This window comes from Arvicola amphibius, chromosome 8, assembly GCF_903992535.2.
Source record: "Arvicola amphibius chromosome 8, mArvAmp1.2, whole genome shotgun sequence".
Classification (NCBI taxonomy): Eukaryota; Metazoa; Chordata; class Mammalia; order Rodentia; family Cricetidae; genus Arvicola; species Arvicola amphibius.
The window spans coordinates 111,465,899-111,490,892 of NC_052054.1; the positions used below are offsets into that span (position 1 = coordinate 111,465,899).

Below are 24,994 nucleotides of genomic sequence, written 5' to 3' on the forward strand. Positions count from 1 at the left end.
GTTCATACAAGGTGGTTGTGTCTGTTTTTGTCCATCTGCCTGCCTTCATCTGTGTTTGTGTGTCCTTGTGGTTCTGCATTAGAATATTTAGAAAACCCTAGTAGGCAAGTAAAAAATGTTAGCATTTTCTGACGTAATACATTAACTATACCAGTCATTGTTAATTTTAATATGCCGTATTTGCCTTGAAAGGTTATGAAAATGATGTTGTGCAAGAAGTTTTTGGTTCTGGTGCTTTGCTTTGAAGCTTGTATTTTACATGAGAGTGGTGATTTTTTAATAGCCGTCAATGTTTTCCTGCTTCTGTGATTAAAAAAAAAAATCACAGCATTTTAGCTGCTTACTATTAATAAAAGAAGTCATACTACCTGTTTGTATGAACTAAATAAGGAAAGGGAAAAGTTTATTGTTTTGCTTTTTAAAAACAATTATCAAAAGATAAGACCTAGAAGGGATGGGGTTAGAGAAATACTGGCAGAAAAAGAGGATTTATCCTCTTAATCTCTAATGGAATCCTTGGCTTATGTTTTCATTTATAGTGTTAAATATGTGGTAGATTAAAAGAAAAACCTACATACAAAGTTGTTTTTATTTATTTTTATCTTTATTTATTTATTATGTATACAGTATTCTGTCTGTGTGTATGCCTGGAGGCCAGAAGAGGGCACCAAACCCCATTACAGATGGTTGTGAGCCACCATGTGGTTGCTGGGAATTGAACTCAGGACCTTTGGAAGAGCAGGAAATGCGCTTAACCTCTGAGCCATCTCTCCAGACCCCAAAGTTACTTTTATTAACAAGGGTGCTTTCTTTTTTTCTCATAAATCTTTTTTGAGAAAACCAGTTGTCTAGTTTATTTGCTGTGTCTAGATTCTAAAATATAGCACTCTTAGATACTTGTCTAAGTCAGATGATAACATTTTTTCAAAAACAGTTCTACTGAATTTATTTGTTGTGTGTATATATACATGTGCGGAAGTCGATGTGCTGCTACTTTGAAAAGGTAACCACTGACAATGAAACCAAAGAAAAAATCCTGGCTGTTTGTATAAGCTACATTTATGGAAATTGAGTTTAGGGCCTGGGAAGTGTTTTATATTTCTGGACATGCTTGAATGACGGTATTTCTTTAAGCTTCATGGAGACATGTTGTGAATTCTGGCAAGCACTCTAAATAGTGGAATAGCTATTTTGGTTTGTCTCTGTTTAGTTCTTAGTGTTGTTAGCAGGTAGCTAACCTGTGATTTTAAATTTGTCTTTAACTTCCCTGCTCTACCACTAGAAGCTTAATCAGAATTTTAATTGTGGTGGGCCTTGCTCATCAGCAGTTGTTGTCAGACACAATTTCATTATTCTCATAAATCAAAGAGTGAAAGAATAGTTCGCTTATTGTGAGTGGAAAATAAATGATCATTAATGATTAGATACATACGGCAGTATGAAAATTCAAATGGTATTATTTACTTATTTTTAATTAAGTGTAGAGAAATGACACATAATTTTTGAATGTCAAACTTTCAATTACTTGTTCACATTGTCTAATAGCCCATATATTTAATTACACTGAATCAAGCAATGTAGTAAGATTATATTGATTAATATACAGCTTAAATGTACAAATAAGTAAAGTTTAAAACATAGGAACAAAATAGACTTTAGAAAGAGTTTGTTACAGGTATTTGGCATGCAGAGCTTGATGTAGTTTGTAAATTATTATACATTATAATGACTATGGAAAACTTTGGTTATAATCTATTAAACAAACATGATTTGCCATATATAGGTTACCCTGGGAATGTATTACAAATAAGAACATGTGTTAATATATGTTGAGATTAAGTCAGTGAGTCAAATATTAGTGACCTATGTAAGAGACACCAACTTTAATTTTAGGTGCTAATTGGTTTATAAATAAGGCCCAAGGTAGACAATTAAGGTTTGTCAAGTCTGACCTCTTAACAGGTTTTTAAAATTAAATAGCAGAATGAGAATAATATGCTAGGATTCATACAAATTTTCAATATTTATGAAGCTTTATTTGAACAATCATTCATGTTTTTCTCTGAATGCTTGCTTACTGTGATGACAAAACTGATTTTGTGTCTAGTATCTTATGACCTCTTAGCCTAAAATATGTATTGTCTAGTGCTCAATAGAAGATGGTAGGCCAGCATTGACCTAAAAATTGCCATTCTGACACAATTTCCAAAAGTTTCTGACAGTAAATGTCTATTATCATAAATTTCTGACATTACAGTCTCCCCATAAGCGGCTCTTTGGAGCAACACAGGGCATATGGAAGAAACTTATTTAAGATCTGCATTTGGTGGTGTTAAAAATGCTATTAAAAAAGTGGGTGAAGACCAGAGTCTAAAATTAAACAGTGCAGTGTGGTATACCCATTATTTAAAATAGAAATATAGACAGTGTCATTGGAAAATAACTAATAATTGCCCAGAATTACTCGGGGTAAGAATATTTTTAAAAAATGAATATGTAGATTTTAAGTTTTATGAAAAATTTACTATGAGATACAGTGCACTACTAAGTCTTATTTTAATAACATTTTATTTACGTAATGGTTGTCAGTTCATTAATTGGTTTTAGATTTCTTCCTAGTGACTTCTAGTTACAGCTTTTAGCAGACATTTGCGGCATCTGTTTTTCTACAGTAGAGTAACAGGATGAATTATGTACAAGTTCAAATATCTGTTGTTTGAGTTCCTTCTGTATTAGAGTAAATATGCCAAGATACTTTTATTGGTGCTTTCATCATATCTAGTCAAGCACTGTAGCTCACAAAATTGTAGCTTTCAACTAACCAGCATCTTTTATTAGTTGTGTGGGCAGCAAATGATAATTGATAACTTTTTTGAACAGATCCACGTTTTTACCTTAATCTTTAATGTGACCAGTCTGTTTATTTTCTAATTCTAGATCTTGCTTGCATGTACAAATTATTTAGTCGTGTGCCAAATGGTTTGAAGACAATGTGTGAATGTATGAGTTCTTATTTGAGGGAACAAGGAAAAGCCCTTGTTTCCGAGGAAGGCGAAGGGAAGAATCCTGTTGACTATATCCAGGTAGATAAAAGTTTTGCATTCATGATAAGCATTTAGCAAGTACTTTATGGATCACTTTTGCTAAGTGTATGTATTATATACCGAACTCAGTATTTTTAAATATTTCAAGGTGTTCATTACATATTTAAGGGAACTGGACTCAGCTACTGTTTTTTGTTTTTTAGTAACCTAGTCAAGATTTGTTTAATCTGAATAACAGAAAGTATACTATTTTTGTGTGTTAGTGTTGAAATACAAGAAAAGACGTTATGTTTTTTTTTCTATTTCTTTTCTAACTGTTTTTATTAAGGTACACGTTTTCCCCACTCCCCTTCTTTCCTTCCTCCCCTCTCCCCTTCCACCCTCACCCCTGCCCCCCACGCTCCCAATTTACTCAGGAGATCTTGTCTTTTTCTCCTTCCTAAATGGATCCATGTATGTCTCTCTTAGGGTCCTTTTTGTTGTCTAGGTTCTCTGGGGTTGTGGACTGTAGGCTGGTTATCCTTTGCTTTATGTCTAATATCTGCTTATGAGTGAGTACATATTATATTTGTCTTTCTGGGTCTGGGTTACCTCACTCAGTATGTTTTTTTTTCTAGTTCTGTCCATTTGCCTGCAAATTTCAAGATGTCATTATTTTTTACTGCTAAGTAGTACTCTATTGTGTAAATGTAGCACATTTTCCTTATCCATTCTTTGGTTGAGGGGCATCTAGGTTGTTTCCAGGTTCTGGCTATGACAAATAATGCTGCTATGAGCATAGTTGAGCAAATGTCCTTGTGCTTTAAAGAATTGCTCACCATCCTTAGTCATTAGGGAAGTGCAAATCAAAACTACTCTGAGATAACTATCTTACACTGGTCAGAATGGCCAAGATCAAAAACACCAACGATAGCTTATGTTGGAGAGGATGCAGAGGAAGAGGAACACTCCTCCATTGCTGGTGGGAGTGCAAACTTGTATAGCCACTTCGGAAATCAGTATAGCGGTTTCTCAGAAAATTATAATCAATTTTCCTCAAGACCCAGCAATAACAAGTTGTGTTTTAAATGCTTAAATCTCCAAAATGTTTTTAAACAGTACTTTGACTAAATTGTACTCTAAGTTGTTTTAATATGAATAATCAGTGTTTTTTAAAACTAATACTCTTCGGCTACCCCATTTAGTTCAGATAAGAGGGTGAGGAGAAACAGTAGTAGTGGTTTTTTGTTGGTTGTAAAATGTTTATATTTCATTTATTTTTGTGTGGAGGGGGCAGGAGATGCATATACATGTGTGTGCCTTGTAGAAGTCAGAGGACAGAGTCGTTTCTCTCCTATCCTCTTTGTCCAACAAGTACATTTACCTGCTGAGCCATCTTTGGACCCTGTTTGATTTTGAAATATTACACGTATATGAAAGGTAGAATGCTTATCATCACTAACATTAGAACTTAGAAACTAACTGGAAAATAATAATCTATAAAATTAACATTGAACTCATAATTACCAACAAAGTTATTTTACTTAGAACATTTTTATAATATTTCATAAATTTGTTTTTATTTGTAAGGGCTTATTGGATCTGAAGAGTAGGTTTGATCGCTTCCTCCAAGAATCCTTCAATAATGACCGGCTCTTTAAACAGACTATTGCTGGGGACTTTGAGTATTTCCTAAACCTCAACTCCAGGTCTCCTGAATACCTCTCATTATTTATTGATGATAAGCTGAAAAAGGGAGTCAAAGGGGTAAGTAGTAATATATTGGAAAATGCAGGTTTTACTTCCTAATCTAAAGTTCAGAAATAAAATTAAGAAGTTTTACAGATAAAAATGAAGCATGGCTCTTTACTGTGCTTATATGCTGTGGTCTACTAGACAGTTCTGTTTAAAGTCTTACACATATTAAAAGTTGCTTGCCATTTCACATACACATCTCATATAGTTTTTCTTGTTAAAAATTCCCCTAAAAGTAAAATCACAAATATCACAGTAATTTTAAAATAATTGCCTTTGTAGCTAAGAAACTAGTTGCGTGAGGGATGACAAAACTGGAAAACTTGACAGCAGTTGTAGATTGTTGCTTGCTTTTATCTGGTTCTGGGTGTAGGATATCAAGCAGGGCTTGGTTTTTGAGGAATTTGAAGGTGTACTTGGAAGACTGAAATATATTGAAAGTTCCACATACTGAAGCATAATTTTAAGTTTCATCTCTGGGACCTTGGGAACTCACTTGGAACCATAAAAAATCAAATTAAGCTATTTTGATCACATGTGGTCTTTTTAAACCTCATCTTTGAAATTCTGAGACAAAGGAAAAAGGCAGCAAATGGCTAAAGATTGAGGGGGGCTACTGCTAAATTAGAAAACAAACTTAACAGTCTGCAAAGAATTCACATTCATTCTAATCTCTTTTCTAAAATCACAAGCATAATACAACCCACTACTTATTTACCCATATGTCTACCAATTTTGAGGTTTTTAATGAAGTCTTAAAAAAAAATCTCATATGGCCATGTAAATTTCTGCAGGAAGTTTTAATGTATCCTTTGTTAATGAAATTTCATCTGTTCTTAGTCCAGCCTTTTAATAATTAATGTCCCATCTGAGTAGTCTCCACTCTTTAAATACATTAGAGAGTACAGGAATGAATGAAGTAGAGCACATTCTCAAATCATGTCCTTTCTCTTAACTATTTTGGTAGTTTTTAAACTAAATTGTCTTTTGATTACTTTTGCAGCTAACAGAACAAGAAGTAGAAACGATATTGGATAAGGCTATGGTCCTTTTTAGGTTTATGCAAGAAAAAGATGTATTTGAACGTTATTATAAACAGCACCTGGCAAGGAGACTGCTCACGAATAAAAGTGTTTCTGATGATTCTGAAAAAAATATGATTTCTAAATTAAAGGTAAGCTTTATTTTAAAATGAATGTAGTATGCCTATCTAATGTTAATTGTGTGGTTGGTTGAACACAGCAACATCAACATATAGTTAGAAATTGTTTGATTTTGAATGTTTACTTCCAGACTTATTCAGGGTAGGCTGGTTTGAATGTGGGGTGGGGGCGGAGGGTGCTTTGCTTTCACTTGCTCAAAGTATAGAACATCAAAGTTCTCAAGTTCTGTCGCATAGAGCGGTTTCTGAACTAACCTGTACCAGAATCATTTGAGATGTTTGTAGAAAATGTCAGAGTTCAGGCCCTACTTTCCATGGAGTATATTCGAATTTCTGAAAGAGCCTGATAATGATACTTAAAACTAAATCCTGAAGTTATTCTTAAACACCTTAAAGTTTAATAGCCACACACATAGAGTGAAGTGGAAAGACTTTGAGGGGAGATAATCAGGGATGCAATAACATGAAAGTCTTTGTTTCTATATCTTTTCTTAGAAAAGTCCACTATTTATTTGTATGTATTTGTGTTCTTTCTCCATAGACTGAGTGTGGGTGTCAGTTCACATCAAAACTGGAAGGAATGTTTAGGGATATGAGCATCTCAAACACAACTATGGATGAGTTCAGGCAACATCTACAGGCAACAGGGGTAAGAGACTGCATTAGTTTCTCAAATGTTGAATCTTTTCTTTTGTATATAGAAAGTCTATATATAGTCCATATACTTTGAAGCTACTCTAGACATACAATTAAAAATAATATTGGGGCTGGACAGATAACAAAGAGATTAAGAGCTTTTATTGGGTCCCAGCCTGTTAGGCACCTCGCAACTAACTACTACCTCCAAGGGCTCTGACACCCTCCTGTATCATGAGGACAACTGCACTCATGTGCACAAACTCATACAGACATACATATAAACATAATTAAAACTATTAACTTAGGAAATCTTTAAATGTAATTGTTTATGCTGCAGACCTTTAAAGTTTACTTTAAATCTCCTAAGCTTTTCCCTGTGTTGGAAGCATTTGATGGACAGCATCAGAATCAGCAAAGCAACTGTGAGCATCCCGAAGTCTTTGAATTCTATTAGAATGTTGTGGATCTTCAAGCTGAATACAACTCTTCTGAGGGTTTGGGCTTGTTGAAATCTATTCAACACAGTGGTCCTTTTATTTACTTTCAGGAGTCATACAACAAATATTTTGCTCTAAAATAAAAATAGAATACATGTGATTACTTGTAGTATTATAGGAAATCACAAGTGTTTGTTCATTTTTTCCTGTTTCTTTTTAAGAGGGCAGAAAGCCTAACGGTAAGAGTAATGCTAGTATGTATTTCATTGAAGTTGGCATCTATCATATAGATAGGTGTTTATTGAAAACAGATACATAACACTGGATCTACAGCTAATGTTAGTTATCTAATGAGGTAAAAATGTTCAAAGCATAGATGAAAATAAAGTTCGGTCTAAAATGATTCTACTCACATCTAAGAATCGTCTTTATTATTTTAAGTTAACAGCTTAGACAATGATTATAATTACTTGGAAAACTAATTAAACAGATCAATTATTAAGATCTCTTTTCTTTATTAGATTCTAGACGTGAAGATATCTACTTTGAAACTACTTTGCTAATTACAGTAGAGACTGTATGGGTAGGTAATGAATCTAGTCTGTTGTAGTTCATCTCTTTCTATTTGTATAGGTATCTTTAGGTGGCGTTGATCTCACAGTCCGGGTTCTCACAACGGGATATTGGCCCACTCAGTCAGCCACACCAAAGTGCAACATCCCACCAGCACCAAGACATGCTTTTGAGATATTTAGAAGGTAACACCTAAAAATCTCTATAAATAACTAAATTTGAATTTTGCTTTCACATTAGTCATATTTCTTATCAATGGTAAATATATTCTACTTTAAACTTCATATTCAGAAGAATTTATATTAGTAACTTTTAGCCTGTAAGAACAGCTTAAAAAGAACTTCACAAGAGTGTCAGTGTCCTTCCTTTGGCATTAGTATATGTTAATTGTTATGTTTTGCACTGTTTATGTTGGTCACTGGCTTAGGATAGACTGGAGAAAGTCCTCTGAACAGCTGGCCTTGTCAAAGTGTGCAAGAGGAATGATTGAGTGTGTTGGTACCTAATTAAGTTGCATTGATCTTACAACAGTCTACTCTGTTTTCACTTTCCTCTTCTGGTAAAAAAACGGGAACAGAACCCAAAGGCCTCCTCCATCTTTTAATGTCTCTTATCTATATGTTTGCAAACGGTTGTTGTCTCACAGTTTGTAATTTCAGATGTGTAAATTGTATAATTTTTTAAAACTGAGTTTGCTTTGTCACAGGTTCTACTTAGCCAAACACAGTGGTCGACAGCTCACACTCCAGCATCACATGGGTTCTGCAGATCTCAATGCCACCTTTTATGGTCCAGTTAAAAAGGTAAGTGTTGACTCTTGGAGTATTCAGAGTAACTTAAAAATTTGTGGACAGAGCTTCTGTGTGATTTAGGTTGATGTGAGGATAGCTGTCACTTCCATCTCGTAAGTTGGAAAACTTAAAATCTCTGTTTCTGTTTATTATTTGTATTCTTTTTGTTTGCTAACTGCATTTGAAAATGTGAAGATTATGTCTTCTCAATTTAAAAAATAAAATAATAGGAAAATTGCAGATTTTATAAGATTAAGACAGAGACCCTGTGGCCAAATATGTAAGTTGATTTTTAAGAGCATACAAAGCAAAGTACCCCTTTTTAAAATACTGTCTTTTAGTTCTTCCAGTAAATTAGTACCAGGAGATTGGCATTTGATACTTACAAGACATGCAAATATTTGTAGAGTCATTTTTTAAATCAAGTACAAAGCCGGGCGGTGGTGGCACCCGCCTTTAATCCCAGCACTCGGGAGGCAGAGGCAGACAGATCTCTGAGTTCGAGGCCAGCCTGGTCTACAAGAGCTAGTTCCAGGACAGGCTCTAGAAACTACAGGGAAACCCTGTCCCGAAAAAACCAAATAAATAAATAAATAAATAACATGCATGCATGCAAGAAAGAAAGAAAGAAAGTACAAGTAATTTGTTTCTTTTCAAAAAGTAATCTTTAAAAATTTTGAGGTCTAGACTGATAATTTATTCTTACTACTTGGTTTGAATCAAGCCTTAAAGTTGAAAATTAGTCAATTTAGGCATCAAGAAGTTTTAATCTAGATTGTAACCTAGACTTGTTCATGTATTGAGTCAGTATGACACCAAAGCATTTTTAGTTTTGTTAAATGCATGTTTAAATATTGTTGTTTTTATATGTAATTAACATAGATGCAGTACTCTATAATTTCTGTAATTAAAAAAATATTTGGCACTGTTATCTCTTCAAGTATATAAACACTTCTTGACTACATTGAAGTGTTCATTTGCTAGAAAATGGGGACAGTCCCTTACTAAACGTGTGTGTGTGTGTGTGTGTGTGTGTGTGTGTGTGTGTGTGTGTGTGTGTACATGCACACACAGTACATGTACATGAATGTTAAGCAGGCTTTCTATTATATAGAAACGGGTTATAATATTTATTGAATGGGAGGAGAATATGGAATTTATTTCTGAAATTATGATTAAAGTTGATAGGAGATAATGTCTTCTTTGTTTTTTGAAAAAATACAACAGGAAGATGGATCTGAAGTTGGTGTTGGTGGTGCACAAGTAACTGGTTCTAATACTCGGAAGCACATACTGCAAGTCTCCACTTTCCAGATGACCATATTAATGCTGTTTAATAATAGAGAGAAATACACATTTGAGGTATGGCTTATAGTAATAAACATTTTGACCAGTGGTATTGTTTCTAACTATTGTTACTTGAGCCTTTCTTAGTGGAGTTAACTTAAGAGACACTCTTTGAATACAATTAGGAGAGACTGCATAAAATTCATCCATTAAACTTTGTGATCATCATTTATTACTGGGGTGTGTTTTGTTTTTGTTATTTTAAATTGACAGTATTTAGATATAGTTTTTATATTATATGAATACATACATACATAGCTTGCTAAGTTTTAAAAGTAGGTGTTGTATCCATTATCACAGTCATGAGTGCTACCTCCTATATTTCTTTGTATCTACTTACAGCCAATTCCCTCCAATCACTCTTGGTGCCAAATAACTAATAACTAATATTTTATTTCTGTGGGTTGTTTGCCTTTTATAGAACTCTATGTAAATATTATATGGTATGTGTTGTTTCTGTTGAGATTTCATGGTTCATTGTTTTTAAATTCATCTCTGTTATATAGTATCAGTAGTTGGTTCTTTTTACTGCCTGTGTATTTGCTACATTTTTTTAATCAGTTCACTTGTTGAGTTGTCTACGTTTCATCACCTGAACCAGTACCATGTTTAAAAAAAAAAAAAGCTAGGCATGGTGGCACTTAAATATAATTCCAGAACTGGGGAGATGGGCCCCAGGCCTGTGAGAGACCTTTGAGAGGGAGGTAGAGAGAGAAAGGTGACTGCCTCCTCAGAAACTACATCTAAGATTGTCTTGTGTGTGTGTGTGTGTGTGTGAGAGAGAGAGAGAGAGAGAGAGAGAGAGAGAGAGAGAGAGAGAGAGAGAGAGAGAGAGAGAGAGAATGTTTAACTTTTAAGCAGCTGCCCTAAATTGTTCCATATATTCTGCAGTCTGTAGTTTTAGTCAGTTTAGTTTATGTTCATTTGTATCATGAACTTAATCTTTCTTTAATGATGTTGCACATGTTTTATGTGTTTGTAAGCTACATAGGTATATCTATACACACACACACACACAATTGCAGATACAAATGCTTTATCACATTGTCTTAACTTTTTTATTTTTGTGACAAAACACCAGGACCAAGGAAACTTGTAAAAGAAAACATTTAATTGGACTTAAGTTCATCAGCAAATTAAGAGTCAGTAAAGGGAGAGCAAAGGTGTTTGTGTCAGGAATAGCTGAACTCCAGATCCACAAGTAGACAGAAAGTACTAGTTTCTTGAAACCCCAAAGATACATCCCTTGGAAAAGCCTTCCTCCACAATACCATACTTCCTAATCCTTTCCAAACAGTTCATGAACTGAGAACAAAGTATTCAGACATAGGAGCTGTGGGGTCGTTGTCATTTAAAAAACCACATTTGTTTATACACAATATTTTTTAATCTATTGCTGCTTTTTCTGAGAAGAGAACTTACTAATATTTAAAGTTCAGTTAAAATGGCTTTATTTTTTCTTTTTTGGCTTTTTGAGACAGGGTTTCTCTGTGTATGTACCACCTGTGTTGCTCCTAGAATTCACTCTGTAGACCAGCCTGGCCAAGAACTCAGAGATCTACATGCCTCTGCTGAGATTGAAGGCATGTGCCACTGTGCCTGGCTCATTATAGTTTATTACTTTGAGGTCTAAAGAAATGATTTCCTATCATGACATTTGTAGAGATTTACTTCTAGCTCTCAGAAGTAGTTTATAATTTTAGTTTTTATATTTAAATATGGTAATTTTCAAGTTAATTTTTAGATATGCTGGGATTGTAGGTGTGAGTTACCACATCAAGCTTTATGTGGTGCTGGGGATCAAACCTGGGGCATCCTGTATGCTAGGCAAGTGTTCTGCCAACTGAACTATATTCCTGGTTCCAAAAGGTGATTAGGTTTTTGTTTGTTTGGCAGGGCATAATTGAGACAGGGTTGCTCTCTTATTGTAGCTCTGGCTAACTCTTGCTGTCCTGGAACTTGCTCTGTAGACTTCTGCCTCCTAGGTTAAAGGTGTACCCCACTCACTGCTGCCTAGCTCTAGTAGATGTTCTTTAATTGAAGTTTTTCATGAATATTTTATGAAGAGTATGTTGTACCTGATAAATACTAAGGTTGATTTTGAGAGCTCTAATTTATTAAAGAACTAAGAAATATGGTAAAATAAGAACATTCCAAATTTATTTTCTAGAACTATTATGGAATTGCTGTATTAACTGTAATGATTGAAGGTAGCTTTTCTTTTTCAACCAACTTGGGATCCATTGATGCTAACAAGCTTGTTTTAGGTAGAAGTTAAGTAGAGAGAAAAATTGCTCTAACATTGCCATTGATCTAATTTCATACACACTGAATTTTCTGTGTAGAATTCCATGAGTATAATGGGCCTCAAAAGCCTTTGGGTCTAACTAAGGCATTGTGAGAAGATATATGACACTTAACTCGGGTTGTACACTGTGTGTTACATCTGTCCCTTCAATTCTATGAGCCAATCCTTTCACAGAAATTAGAGGAGATCTAAGTACTTCATAATTTTAAAAAGGAAGCTTTTAAAATTTATACTTTATACGTCTTTGAATTCAGAAAGGTGGTTAGCCACATAAGAAATCCCAATCGACGTGCCTTAGAACACCCACTAATAGTCTGCTAGCTCTTGGTTTCCTTGAGTTAAGGTGTAGCTGGAGGTCACTTGTTGTAAATGTGGCTTATGCCCTTTTAGCTTAAGGTCCTTGGCAAGATTGTATTTAATGGTCAGATTGAACTTAGAAATCCAGTTATTTGACTGGGATTTTACACTTCCAAGGTGTTTTTTTCATGGTGGCAGATTTGTTTTGGCTATTGGTAAAAGTCTATAGTTTGTAGTTTCTTTCCATGTAGGCCTTTGTTTGTGATCTTTTGGTCTTTTTAACATAGTATAGTGCCTTAGTTGCATTCCTAGAGCCCTAAGAAGAAGCCTCACTGTCTTTGTTGATAGAGCCTTGGAACTCAAACATTTTGGCCCTCCCTTTCTTGTTTGGTCACTCAAGTCAGTTTGGTCTGATGAAATGTCACAGAGGGCTAACGTGCTTGCAGATAAATGTGCTTGCCACCAAGCCTGCTGACCTGAATTTGATCCTTGGGACCCACATAGTATAAGTTAAGAACTAACTTAACCTTCTACAAATGAGTTGTAGCACGCACACACACAACAAACCCAGCAAATGCATAATGTAACAAAAATGTTTAAAAACAGCACTACCAAGATTATTATAAGCTGTCTTGAGAACTGACTTACAAGAGAGATAATTTTATAGTGTCACATTTAATCCATAGTAATAAAGTTGTTGAGGTTTCTTATGTGTTTTTTAATAAAGATCATTGTAATCTAAAATAGTTACTAGGATCATAGAATAGTAGCTTATATCCTTAGTTTTAGTAACTAATATTTGGTTTGAAAGCAACATGAGTAGTAATTCTCATATTAAGGCTCTATAGTATGCTTTTTAAAATTTTTTTCTGATTCTCAATTATAAGAGCTAATTTGAACCCTAATGTCAAATATAATTGAAGTGGAAAGGCAATAAACATCCAGTGCTGGGTGTGGTGATGACACACCTTTACAGCACAAGAAAGGCAGAGACAGGCAGATCTCTTGAGTTCAAGGGGAGCCAGGGCTACACAGAGAAGCTCCATGGGAAAGGGTGTAGTTCATCTGAAATGGATAGCAGTCATCAGTGGTGGTAAGTGTAATGCCACAAGCTAGAAGGAAATATTTTAACATATTGATAGAAAAATAGATGTGCGTAATCTTAGTCCCTAAATATTTATCAACTAGTAAAATAATTAAAGGGGATATAGAAGATTATATAATATAACAAGGTACAGTTGAAACTGTATAAAGAATTTAGACACAGCAGAGTAGACATTGAATTCTTGAAATAAATCTCTACATGACACAACTGTGTTACCAAAGCTGAAAAAGGAAAAAGATGTGAGCTCTGTTACAGATGCATGTTGAAAAATGATGTATGTGTCTATGTTGTACTCTTCTTGGAATACAGAGAAGGATCTGCATGAGAATAATGTGTTAAGACAGTTAAATTGTAATCATAGGATATTACACAAATGTTTAGTTGCCACACACCATTTTAAGGCAAAAAGCAATTGGTGCTTTCAACAGATATATTGAAAATATTTGCTTAAAGTCAGTCTTCATATTCACTGCTGAAATGTAGGCCTCTTAGCCATCTAAATAGGATGAAAGTTTTCTTGTTGTCATAAAGAGAGTTCTAAACATCACAACAGGACAGCACCATTGAGGATTGGTGCTATGCCTACCTTTGCTACCACAATTCCTCTGCAGGTTCTTGAATTACTAACAAAAGAAAAAAGTGAAAGTGATAAATGTGAAATAATAAACATTTACATTTATGGATATTATTTGATTGTGAGCTTAATAGTATGTGACGATCACAAGAAAACGTTCTCAGAATAGTGGTGTGGAAAAATGGCAGTTTCTGTAAGCAAGCTTTTCATAGCTTATGACATGAAGAAAAGAATTATCAAGAATCATAACCATAATATAGTCATTGCAGCAAGAAATAGAGGATTTATACCAGGATTTATATCAATTTTGCTTTTAAAAGGAAAAATTATGGAAGGTTTTAAAATCGGAGGGCTACATATTATATAGTCAATTTTTTTAAGTCACCTATAAGTTCAAAGAAATTTAAAACATTTCTTTTTTATGAACTTGATAAACCGATCCCAGGATTTATGTGAATAAGAAAGTGCACAAGACTAAACAAAACTTTTGTTTTTCTTTTTTTTTCTTTCTTGATTTTTCAAGACAGAGTTTCTTGTGTGACTCTGGCTGTCTTAGAACTCACTCTTTAGAGCAGGCTGGCCTCAAACTTAGGGATTCTCCTACATTTGGCTCCCAAGTGCTGGAATTAAAGGTGTGCACCACTACTGCCCAGCCTATAAACAAAACATTACTGGAAGGAAATGGATCTTGGATTGGTGCTGGGGAGTCTTAATAACAAAGCATAAAATTATTTTCTGTTTTAAATATATTCCTTCAAGATGAGTTATCATATAGCCCAGACAGGTGTCTAAATTCATGACCTCCTGCCTGTGTCTCCCAAGTGCTGGTATTATGATAAAAGTCATAGATGAAGAACTTGTTTGAAAAAAATAAGAACCCAGAAACAAATTGGTTTATATTTTTTAATACTTCAGATACGGTAAATTTATCATTTTAAGTCAGTCTGAATATTTTTGGAGGTATTAGAGGATAGTCAAGGGACTTTACTACCTTTATATCACATCTTATATGAAGATAGATTCTAGGTAAATGCATATATTTGAAAGTTGATATGTGAACATAAAGATATCACCTAATATAGTATTTTCAAATCTTTCAGTATCACTTTTGTTAGAACTAGCCATCTATAGTCTAATAATAAGACCTATTTAGCTTTCTGTTAATTCATATATTGTTTGTAATGTCTACAATAGTAATAAACATTATTTGAAACAGAGATATGTATGTGTGAGATAACATTTCACAGAATCTTGACCTTACATACTTCATGTTCCATAGATGTATATGTAGTAAGTCATGTGAGTGTGCAGTTCTCTCAGTTATCCTACTGACAGAGCACGGTGGGTTAAAAATTACTCACAACTCTTTCCCCAAGCGTTTTTATTTTTCTCATTATAAAATTGTATTTTAGTAATTGCCTAGACCTCAGAATAGTTGTCTTATGATTTTTGTGTTTGTTAATTTCCAGCTGTCAAATCTTACTTTGATTCCAGAGGCAGTAAATATGGTTTACTTCAGGTTCTAATGTTTGTTTTCATAATGAAAGCTTGAACAAAGTGATTTTGGAAGGAATATAGTAAATATTCCTGAGACTGACTATTGTAGCAGTATTACCTGAATGCTGTCAAGTTCCTGGTGGTGCCTGCAGATGGCATTTTTAGAGAACACATTGTACTTCTGAAGTAGAAATGCCCTTGCCTTTAACAGTTTATATAGTTTGTTCAAATAATGAGATTTTAGTAGCAAGCCATAATATTCAGGAGATTTTTTTTATTGTAAATTAATTCTTTAATGGAATTACCTTTCACTTGCCACTGCTTGGTCTATTTATTTGCTGATTAATGTACTTTTAATCTTTGGGGGGGAATCTAATTATGTCAAATCTAATGAAATTTCAGGAAATTCAACAAGAGACAGATATCCCTGAAAGAGAACTTGTTAGAGCCCTCCAGTCCCTCGCCTGTGGTAAACCAACACAGCGGGTCCTCACAAAAGAACCCAAGTCAAAGGAGATAGAAAGTGGCCACATATTTACAGTTAATGATCAGTTCACATCCAAACTACACAGAGTCAAGATTCAAACAGGTACCTGGAATTCAAGTTTTCCTCTTAAAAATCATGTGTTATTACATAGAAAAAATATTCCTCATCTATTGGGTTTCTTCCTTTTAAAGAGTAATAGTTTCATTGTTAACAAAAATAATGCCTGTGGTACAATTGTGCTTGGTTCTGAGAAGGGAAGTAGGGTGTGTGGATACCCGAGCATAGCAAAATGCTGAACCCAAATGCAAATGAGACACAGCCCTACAGACTGCTTAGCATTGATGGGGCAATAGTTTCTGACTGGTAGTCAGAAGTCTTTTAAGGCTGTTTTACAGATTTTTAAAATTGGTTGTTACCTAAAGGATTGTTCTTTAGGTACTTTCTCTAGGTTTTAGAATTGTAAAGCCAGTATTACCTTTAATCTAAAAGCATAAATAACACCATTGTGAACAATTTTTAGTACTGCCTTCTATGCTGATACTGAAAATACTCTTCAGTATATATAATCTGTGTTAGGTTTTTATTTTCTGTTTGTAAATGGCAAAAAGCCAATCCTTCCTTTCCAATGTTTAGAATTAAAGCATCCTGCTTCCTGGTTTCAAGGTTAATATTAGTACACAGACATACCTCAGCACACATATCTACTTGAAGCAAAATATTTTCCTCCATCATTCTATACATGTCTATTGTGTATTCTCTTTTGTCTCAAAGGTTCTTTTTGGAACTAGGATTCTTTCAGGATATCCATATTACTACTTACTATATTTCTTTTATTTCTCTTAATCTAAATAATCTAAACCCATACCCCCCTCCCATTGACCTCATAAGGGGGTAATTCTTTGTGTAGATTATTTTTAATTGCTTTACTTTTTTTTTTTACTAAATGCTATTGAATGCAGTTTTCTCTTTTCCGTGTCTTCTTATGTGTGTTTGGGTGAAAATAGATACATGGTTTGATTATATTAGATAGGATAGAGGGATAGTTGAGATTAGATTAGATAAGATACCAGGCTGTATGTAATACAGGACCTCACATACACTAGGCTACATGCTTTTTAACACTGAGCCATGTCCCCTGCAGAAAGCAGTATTCTTATCAAGGAACTTTTCCTACAAGTATCTAAATGTTTATGTTTACCAGAATAACATAAATTATAAATATGCTATATAATGTTTGTGCATAAGACAGCCATTTGCCTCTGTGAGGTTTTCTAGTTTGAGTTCAAAGTTTCATGCTTACCTCCTTTTAAGGGCTTGATAACACAACAGATGGGTCTTGTTTTTGCTACATCAATTATGGCATAGTTATATATTAGGTCTTTATTTTGCCCCTCGCTGGTTATTTTGAATACTATAAGAAGGGCAGAGTGAGACTATCCCAAAGGTTGGAATACAGAGTAAATGTATGATGAGAATCATGAAAAGAATTTTATTAGGTAATAGAATCCAAGGAATTGGGGAAAAAAGTATTTCATTGCTATAGAATTTTTTTTGCTGATACCTCAGTAGTGCATTTTAATTGTTTTAACTGTTGGAATCTTGACAACACCTCCTCTTCCCTCTCCTGTGATGTCTTATGACGTAGAGCAAATACTTGACTATCTATCTGAAAGGTTTTTGTTGAAATAATACTTGAAGCCATGATGGAAAAGAAAGAGTTGAGGTCTGAAAGCCATGAACAATTTACAAATTGTGTACTGTTAATTTTGCCACTGGAGATATTTACTACCTTTTTTCTTCCAGGATAGAAATTATTCTGGTCTATGAATAATTGACTTTCAGCCAGGCATGAGTGGAATACAAATTTAATAGCAGAAGTCAGGAGGCCAAAGCAGATGAATGTCTGTGAGTTTGAGGACATCCTGGTCTAAATAATGAGTTCTAGCCAAGCAGGGCTATATAGTGAGACCCTCTTAAAAAATATTTTTTGGCTTTATTTTCCTATTTAAAACTATCTTCTAATTATACAAAAAAAGTTTATAATTGAGGTGAGTGTGAATGCTTTTATTGTGTGTTAACTTGTATGCGTACTCTAAATTAGATGGATTTTTCTCTGAATAATAGTAAATTATATTACATTTTCTTATAAGCCAAATTCTTAATATATTTCTTCTGACAAATACCTTTATTTTTTATTTTAGTTGCAGCCAAACAAGGTGAATCCGACCCAGAGAGGAAAGAAACAAGACAGAAAGTAGATGATGACAGAAAGCATGAGATAGAAGCTGCTATAGTGCGAATAATGAAGTCTAGGAAGAAGATGCAGCACAATGTTTTAGTAGCAGAGGTAAGGATGCTTGGAGCCAGATTGGCATTTTCACACAACACTGCTTACTACGAGCAAGACACTGCATAATGAAATACCTGCACACCAGTGTACCTTTTTAAACAAATCACCTGTATATTTGAACATTAGTAATGTTAGCATTTTTTGAGAACCTCTTCACAAATTAGGAAACTAAGACCCATGAGGGGTCATTAACATAGTCGGATAATAAAAGCTTTGTTTAAGGATTTAGACAAGTAGGTCCGACAGTTTATTAACCGAGAAATGAGAAGGAAGAGTTTGGCTTCCTGGTTTTCTGGCTTGAGTGAATAAACAGAGGTTGAGCCCCTTAACACTATAGTGAGAAAGAGTGGTGTACTTCTGTGATCTGTATCTTAGTTGTAATGGTTTGCACATTTGTCTTTGTTGGAGTTTGTGGGGCTGGGAGTCCATTAGAGCATTGAAAGTCAGTTAAACGTGAAGGCTAGACGTTAAATTATGAATTCACATTATGTAGGCATATAGTCAAAACTGGATTTATATTATAAATTGCTCAGGCTTAACATGGAAAATAACAGAAGAAAAACACTGGAAGAAAGAGTTCTACAGTACCACATTCAGGAGCAATGAGAGTGCCTAATGACACTGAGAAGAAGCCCGTGAGCACTGGTTTTAAAGGTTTTTTTTTTTTTCCTTCTGAACCAGTCTTAGAAATAGAGATTCCCAGTCTACCCAGACCTACTGAATCAGAAATTCTTGGGTCAGTTATCTGGCCTTTAACAGGCTCTACGTAGGTGATTATGACGTGTGTTCAAATATCATGCCCTTCCAAAGAGAACAACAAACTAATTATATGGTTTTACACAGCAGAGGAATGACCACAGGTGGGTGGTCAATAATTGTAGAAACCATAAAGCTTAGATGAATGACTGTATCGGCAAACGTGATTAATTAATTTTGCCATATATTTTCACTGGTCTAGTAAGAGCAGATAGTTGATGCCACACCGGGGAAGTAAGTGGGGGTGGAAACCACCAAGAGTTTGTACTTTGAGACCATGGATCCTGGTAATAGGCAGAAAGAACTCTAGAAGACTTAAGTGGTAGGATTAGGAGTTCTATAATTTGCCCTTTACTTCTAAATGGAGATTGTTGATGGTGCGTATATTGTGGTTGGGTAGGACAAGGAGGTAGTAAAATCTGGGAAAGGAAGGGTGAATATTGGTGGATGGTAGTAGGAATAGTGGGCAGTAACAAAATATGCCTTTTCCTGAGAACACAGTAGGGCACACAGCCTGTGCTGACCAAGCAGTGATGAAGTAGATAAACACTGTAAGGCAGGAAGATGAGTATCAAATTAAACTAAAATGAGATGGCTTCTTTCTTGTCCCTGTGTAAAACAGGATAGTGGTTCTGCGTTATTGTAGCACCAAGGTTGGAAAAGAAGGAACACATTGAAATTAGCAGTTCTGTCTACAGCAGAGCGGTGATTTTCATTATAAATTGTAGTAGGATTTCCAAACCTTTCTAAAAAGCCAGTTTTAGCCTGAGGGCAGCTAGAAGCAGCACATACAAGTGTGACTAGATATAAGTGATTTATATCATAAAAACAAGTATTAGGTGGTATTTGACCTGTGAATGCAACTGATGACTCCTAGTTTATACTGATAACAATTTCATCATACAATGCTTATAAAATAGGACCAAAGAAAACAGAGTCAAAAATGCTTTTGAGAGTTGAAGTAGTCTTGAATACAGTCTAGGCCCTGTAAGGAAGGAGGCTGTGTCCAGAGTAGCTAGTCACAGTTTGAAAGATATTTAAGGATAGACAATTTCAAGTGGATGGTAGCAAGATTTTTGTTTTTGTTACTTACTTTTTTTTAATTAGCAGGTGTATTAAATGCACTGTGAGGATGCAGAGAGGCTAAGGTTGGAAAAGGAGAACTATCTGCCAAGTGCAAGGCTTCTAATGCTACAATGGTAATTGTGGAAGGAGGATAGATAGTAGCTGCATAGTGGAGTGCTGAAATTTCACATCCCAGAATTTCTAATAACTGATTCTTGTGGGAAAATAACCTTAATCAACAAGAGTTAAAGAAAACCTGGATTACGACTGGCTGGATGAATCAGGGTTTATTATTGAAATGTTCATAAGCTTTGAGGACAAAGAGGTTTAGATTCTCTCTGGTTTTGGTACTAATTGTTAATACCAACTTCTTATTTTCCTTTATAAAATGAAACAGCCTACATTGTAGTTAAAAGCATTAGACAAGTATATTTATTTACTTTGCACACAAATACACACACACAATGACTGATAGCAATACACCGGCTGCTACAGTTAATTTATTACTGGAAGCACCATGCTTAGGATCTGACTGCAGCTGGAGCAAATGACGACAGTTGTTCGTAGTATTGGCAGCCATTGCTGTAAGTTATTTTATCCGTTAACTCATCTCTGAGATCCCAGAGCTGGATGAATATGAATCAGGAATTTGAACCCAGGCAACTTGGATCCGGAGCTTGTGCTTGTAAACCACATACTGTGCTACCCAGGTTCTATAAGCTGGGAAAATAACCCAGAAGTTAGTAATACCATCATCAAAATGATTACACTTTGTGCTGGTATATTGTCAGATTAGTGAAATCCAACTAATCTTTATCGTTCACATTTTGACACATGGCAGTGTGTTCTAACCATCTATGACATTTTCAAGTAAAGGCCTTACAGTTTTTCCTTGTGCTCTTTTTCTGTTTCAGTCATTGTATCTGTCTGTTAAGTTGATGCAGAAGAGTACTCTTACCTTATGTTCCCTACTGCTGTGATTCTAGATGTTAGTCACCATGCCTGGTGCATCTATGTTTTCTGATTTAGTTGTACAGTCACTAAATCTTGATCTTAGCTTTAAAGTGGCATGTCAGCTCTAGTAAAAGAGGGGTTTTATGTGTTTATGTAGAAGTGTTTTAGTTCAAAATTAGATTTGTACCTTCTCTTTTTAGGTAACTCAACAGTTGAAGGCTCGATTCTTACCAAGTCCAGTTGTTATTAAGAAACGTATTGAAGGACTTATTGAGAGAGAATATTTGGCACGAACCCCTGAGGATCGCAAAGTATACACATACGTAGCATAAAATGCATTCAGAAATTTGATTTATTCTTGGACTGTACTCTTCGCATGGACTGGGAAGTTCTTTTAAATCATTACTATTAAGACGACCATCTCTTCTGTTAAATTGCAGTACATGTTATAGACCACTCAGATCAAGCCTCTCCTCCCTCTGAGAGTTTTCAACATCAGTTGATTGAGCTTCAGGCTTTCCAACGTTATCCCTGTAGAGATTATCTTTACAGTTCCTCGGGAAAATGTGAATGTGCCGCGTTTTGTTTTCAATATTGTATGAAAACAGGAAAAAAAATAAAACAAATTTAGAAAACACAGCTCATTAAAATAAAATTGTTGGATTTCATTTCCCCAGGTCTTCAGTGTTGATGTAAATGTGTTTCTGTAGTGTTGCTTATTAGTACTTTGCGCATTGTGTAAGTTGGGTAGCAAAAATGGCAAAAGACATACAAAGTTCCCAGTTTTCTTGCTCTGCTTGTGACATTTCCTTAGCTGGTATTGTTTAAAGGTTTGATAAATATACAAAGACCCAGGCATACAATTGGCGCATGCTTTATCCTACCACTTGCACTTATTAATCGTCCAGCCTTATGACCAAGAACCTTTGTTTGGACATGAGTATACACCTTGAGTTGTTTCGTCCCTATTGTAATTTGAGGTTTTCCAAATTAAGTTCTAAGATGACTAGGTTTTGCTCTGAGTTATTTCTAGAGAAAGAAAATATTTTAGTATGTATAAATTGTACAATAATTTTTTGCTGTTGTACTTACTGCTAATAGTGGATTGTATAGGGTGGTGTTTTATTTCATTTATTGTAGACAAAAAAATAAACGAATTTAGTATTCACGTACACACTAACTCAAGTATGTCAGAGCACAAAGGTGGCAGCTGGTTATATTTAATTCAGTCCCTTTGAAAAGCACATGCATTCTACCCTTTGTTTATAAATAACTTAGCCCCCATATCTCGCTCGCTCGCTCTCTCTCTCTTGCTCACACACACACACACACACACACACACACACACACAGTTCAAATATATATTTTGGTGAAACTGGTACACCATTAATTATTTCAAAATGCTATCTAAATATGCAATAAATAGATTAACTTGGTAGTTTGAAGGAAGTCTTCAGTTCTTGCAGCTGTGTTTTGGAAAGTGATTGAGCAATATTTTTCAAATGTGATGATTCTTGGGTATTTAGCTCTCCGTTGTCCTCTAAAGAGTCATTTTCATGTTTTCTAAGATGTGCTTTGTGCTGGAGATTTGTGTCCATTGCTCTGTGCTTCCAACCATCACTGAATTTGTTTCCTACCCAAATGATCTGCCAAGGATTATAGTTTGCTTTAACGTCAGAGCATTTTTATCCTGCATTTTATTTAATTTTGTTCTTTTTCTTCTCTTACAAGGTAATGTTTTAGATATGTAATTGGGGGAAACCACTGTAGAGTTCTGTCAGAAAAATGACAACTCCCCATTGAACATCAATACTGTTGCTATGCTTATTAGAATGTATGTCTCAGAAGATAATTTCTGTTTACGTTGATGGTGAAGTTACAGTAACTGAATTCTAATATGGATTAAAAACTCCACATAAATATTTTCCCCATGCGTCTTGTATTATAATTTCCCTTTTAGGCCTGCAAATATGTTTTTATTTCATTTAAATTGCTTTTATCTCTGCTGTACAATTTAAGCCTTATGATCTTGGTTTCTACATGTTTCCTTCCCACCTTTACATGAGACAGTGAAGATGTTATCAATATGGACATTGCTGTGCTTGCACAGGTACCACAGGACGGTGAAGAGTTGCTTTCTGTTATAGTTGGAATTTTCACTAAGGAAGCTGCTCTTTAACACTTTGGAAGTGAGGACAGTTCTGATTGTCAGCAATTGAAGAAGCTATGAAAGCTTCCATTATGAAGTCTCCTAAGTCAGACATTAAAAAGTACTAGCTCAAACCATTAAAATTTCATTGATGTCATCTTCAGTATGGCTGTACAGATCAGGTCTAGCATATGTGTAGGGACATAAAGATTTGATACTTGTGCTTCTAGATGCTTGCTTCTGGGGAATGTAGATTTGCTGGGGAATGCTGCTTCTGCTACCTTACCAAATTCTTGTGATGCATTTTGATGTTTTTCCTCAGCAATAGGTCATTGACATTTTTATCTACTTTTAATGTTTTGAAAAAATAATGTGACTAAATTTTTTTGTGACTCGAATTTTAGGGAACATGGATAATTTTTCCAGCTACAAAAATGATGTCACCTCTGTTCATTAAATGTTGTGTTGTAATTCTTTGCTGTCGTTTTTCATGAGGACAGCAATTTATTTTTAAATTGTCAATTTAAAAAATTGAAAATTTATTACAATTAGGATACAGCCTCACAAAATAAAAAGAAAATGGTTATGATTGCAAGGATTCTTTATGTCAGTGAATTTAACCAGGGAATTGAACGGATGTATTTATGGGGCATTGTAAGTACTGGGCAGGGAGGCACCATTTCAAAACCTGGAAATCTTGAACAGTGAAGCATTGTTGATTTCTGTTTTCTCAATATGCTGGATGGATGGGGAGGCTTAGCTAAGAACCAGTGCTCTTATAAATAATGTGTATGTTTCCCAATACTAGTATCCTGACTGACATCTTAGGCTTCTGAATACCTAATTCTGCTACTTGGATATTAATGGTTTTTGTTAAGTCTATACGGTACTTCTTTGGGTTTAATTTTGAGTATTCACTTTAAACAAATAATACAAGATTTTGCCCTTGTCTCTCTACTATCCTTTGAAAGCCTAAAAATGATTTGTTATGTTTTACACAACATAAGGTTCTTGCAATCTTGGAAGGAAATCCTCTGTGTATTATTTGTAACATTTGTAAAATGTTACACCGTGTGGTGGCACTTTATTAGGTAACTATTTTTGTGTCCTATTGATAATGGAAAATGTAAGAAAGGGGGCAGTGTAAATGAAATTATAAATCATTTCTAGTCACAAGAGCAGGTGACTTGTGGGAACAGTTTGTTGTTCATTTAGTTATCATAGCATTTGACCTAACCATTATACCAGTGTTGTTCAAGGTAACTGCTAAAAAATACCTAAGCCAAAATTTGGACCTTAGTTTAATTCTAAGCTAAGACTGGAGCTTGTTTATGTCCCATGAAATAGATGTAGATTTCCATTTTAAATCTGTCACTGTGTACTTCATTTGCATGAAGCAATGAATGTAACATGGAAATGTATCTCAGAATTCTGCATGTTTTTGTTGGCCAATATTTGCTGATGCCAACATCAGACCAGAAGCAAGGATAAGATGGCTACTATTTTGGAAAATGTCCATTTAAAGGAAAATAAACTCTAAAATTCTTAGTTACAAGAATTAGTGTGTGGGGTTACAAGGTAAGTATATTTTACAAGCTCCTTATTGCATGGTTTTTTTAATACCAAATCCAGAAGGTATAGGACACAAAATGACAATGTAATAACTGGTTATGAAGCTAGCTCTTGGGAGAACTTGAACAAAATATTTAAATGGCACATTTGTAA

General features: G+C 34.7%; 1 protein-coding gene across 2 annotated transcripts in view; it reads left to right on the top strand.

The window, feature by feature from the left end:
• The window catches only part of Cul3 (cullin 3), an 83,721-nt gene extending 60,674 nt beyond the window's left edge, over window positions 1–23,047 (top strand). For both annotated transcript variants that reach the window (XM_038339166.2, XM_038339167.2), the window contains 10 exons: window positions 2,938–3,083; window positions 4,614–4,790; window positions 5,782–5,952; window positions 6,482–6,589; window positions 7,650–7,774; window positions 8,296–8,392; window positions 9,608–9,742; window positions 15,911–16,097; window positions 18,197–18,342; window positions 21,321–23,047. In XM_038339166.2, coding sequence (XP_038195094.1) covers window positions 2,938–3,083; window positions 4,614–4,790; window positions 5,782–5,952; window positions 6,482–6,589; window positions 7,650–7,774; window positions 8,296–8,392; window positions 9,608–9,742; window positions 15,911–16,097; window positions 18,197–18,342; window positions 21,321–21,452 — 1,424 coding nt within the window. In that variant the 3' untranslated portion in view covers window positions 21,453–23,047. The remainder of the gene's footprint in view (window positions 1–2,937; window positions 3,084–4,613; window positions 4,791–5,781; window positions 5,953–6,481; window positions 6,590–7,649; window positions 7,775–8,295; window positions 8,393–9,607; window positions 9,743–15,910; window positions 16,098–18,196; window positions 18,343–21,320) is intronic.
• The last annotated feature ends 1,947 nt before the right edge of the window (window positions 23,048–24,994 follow it).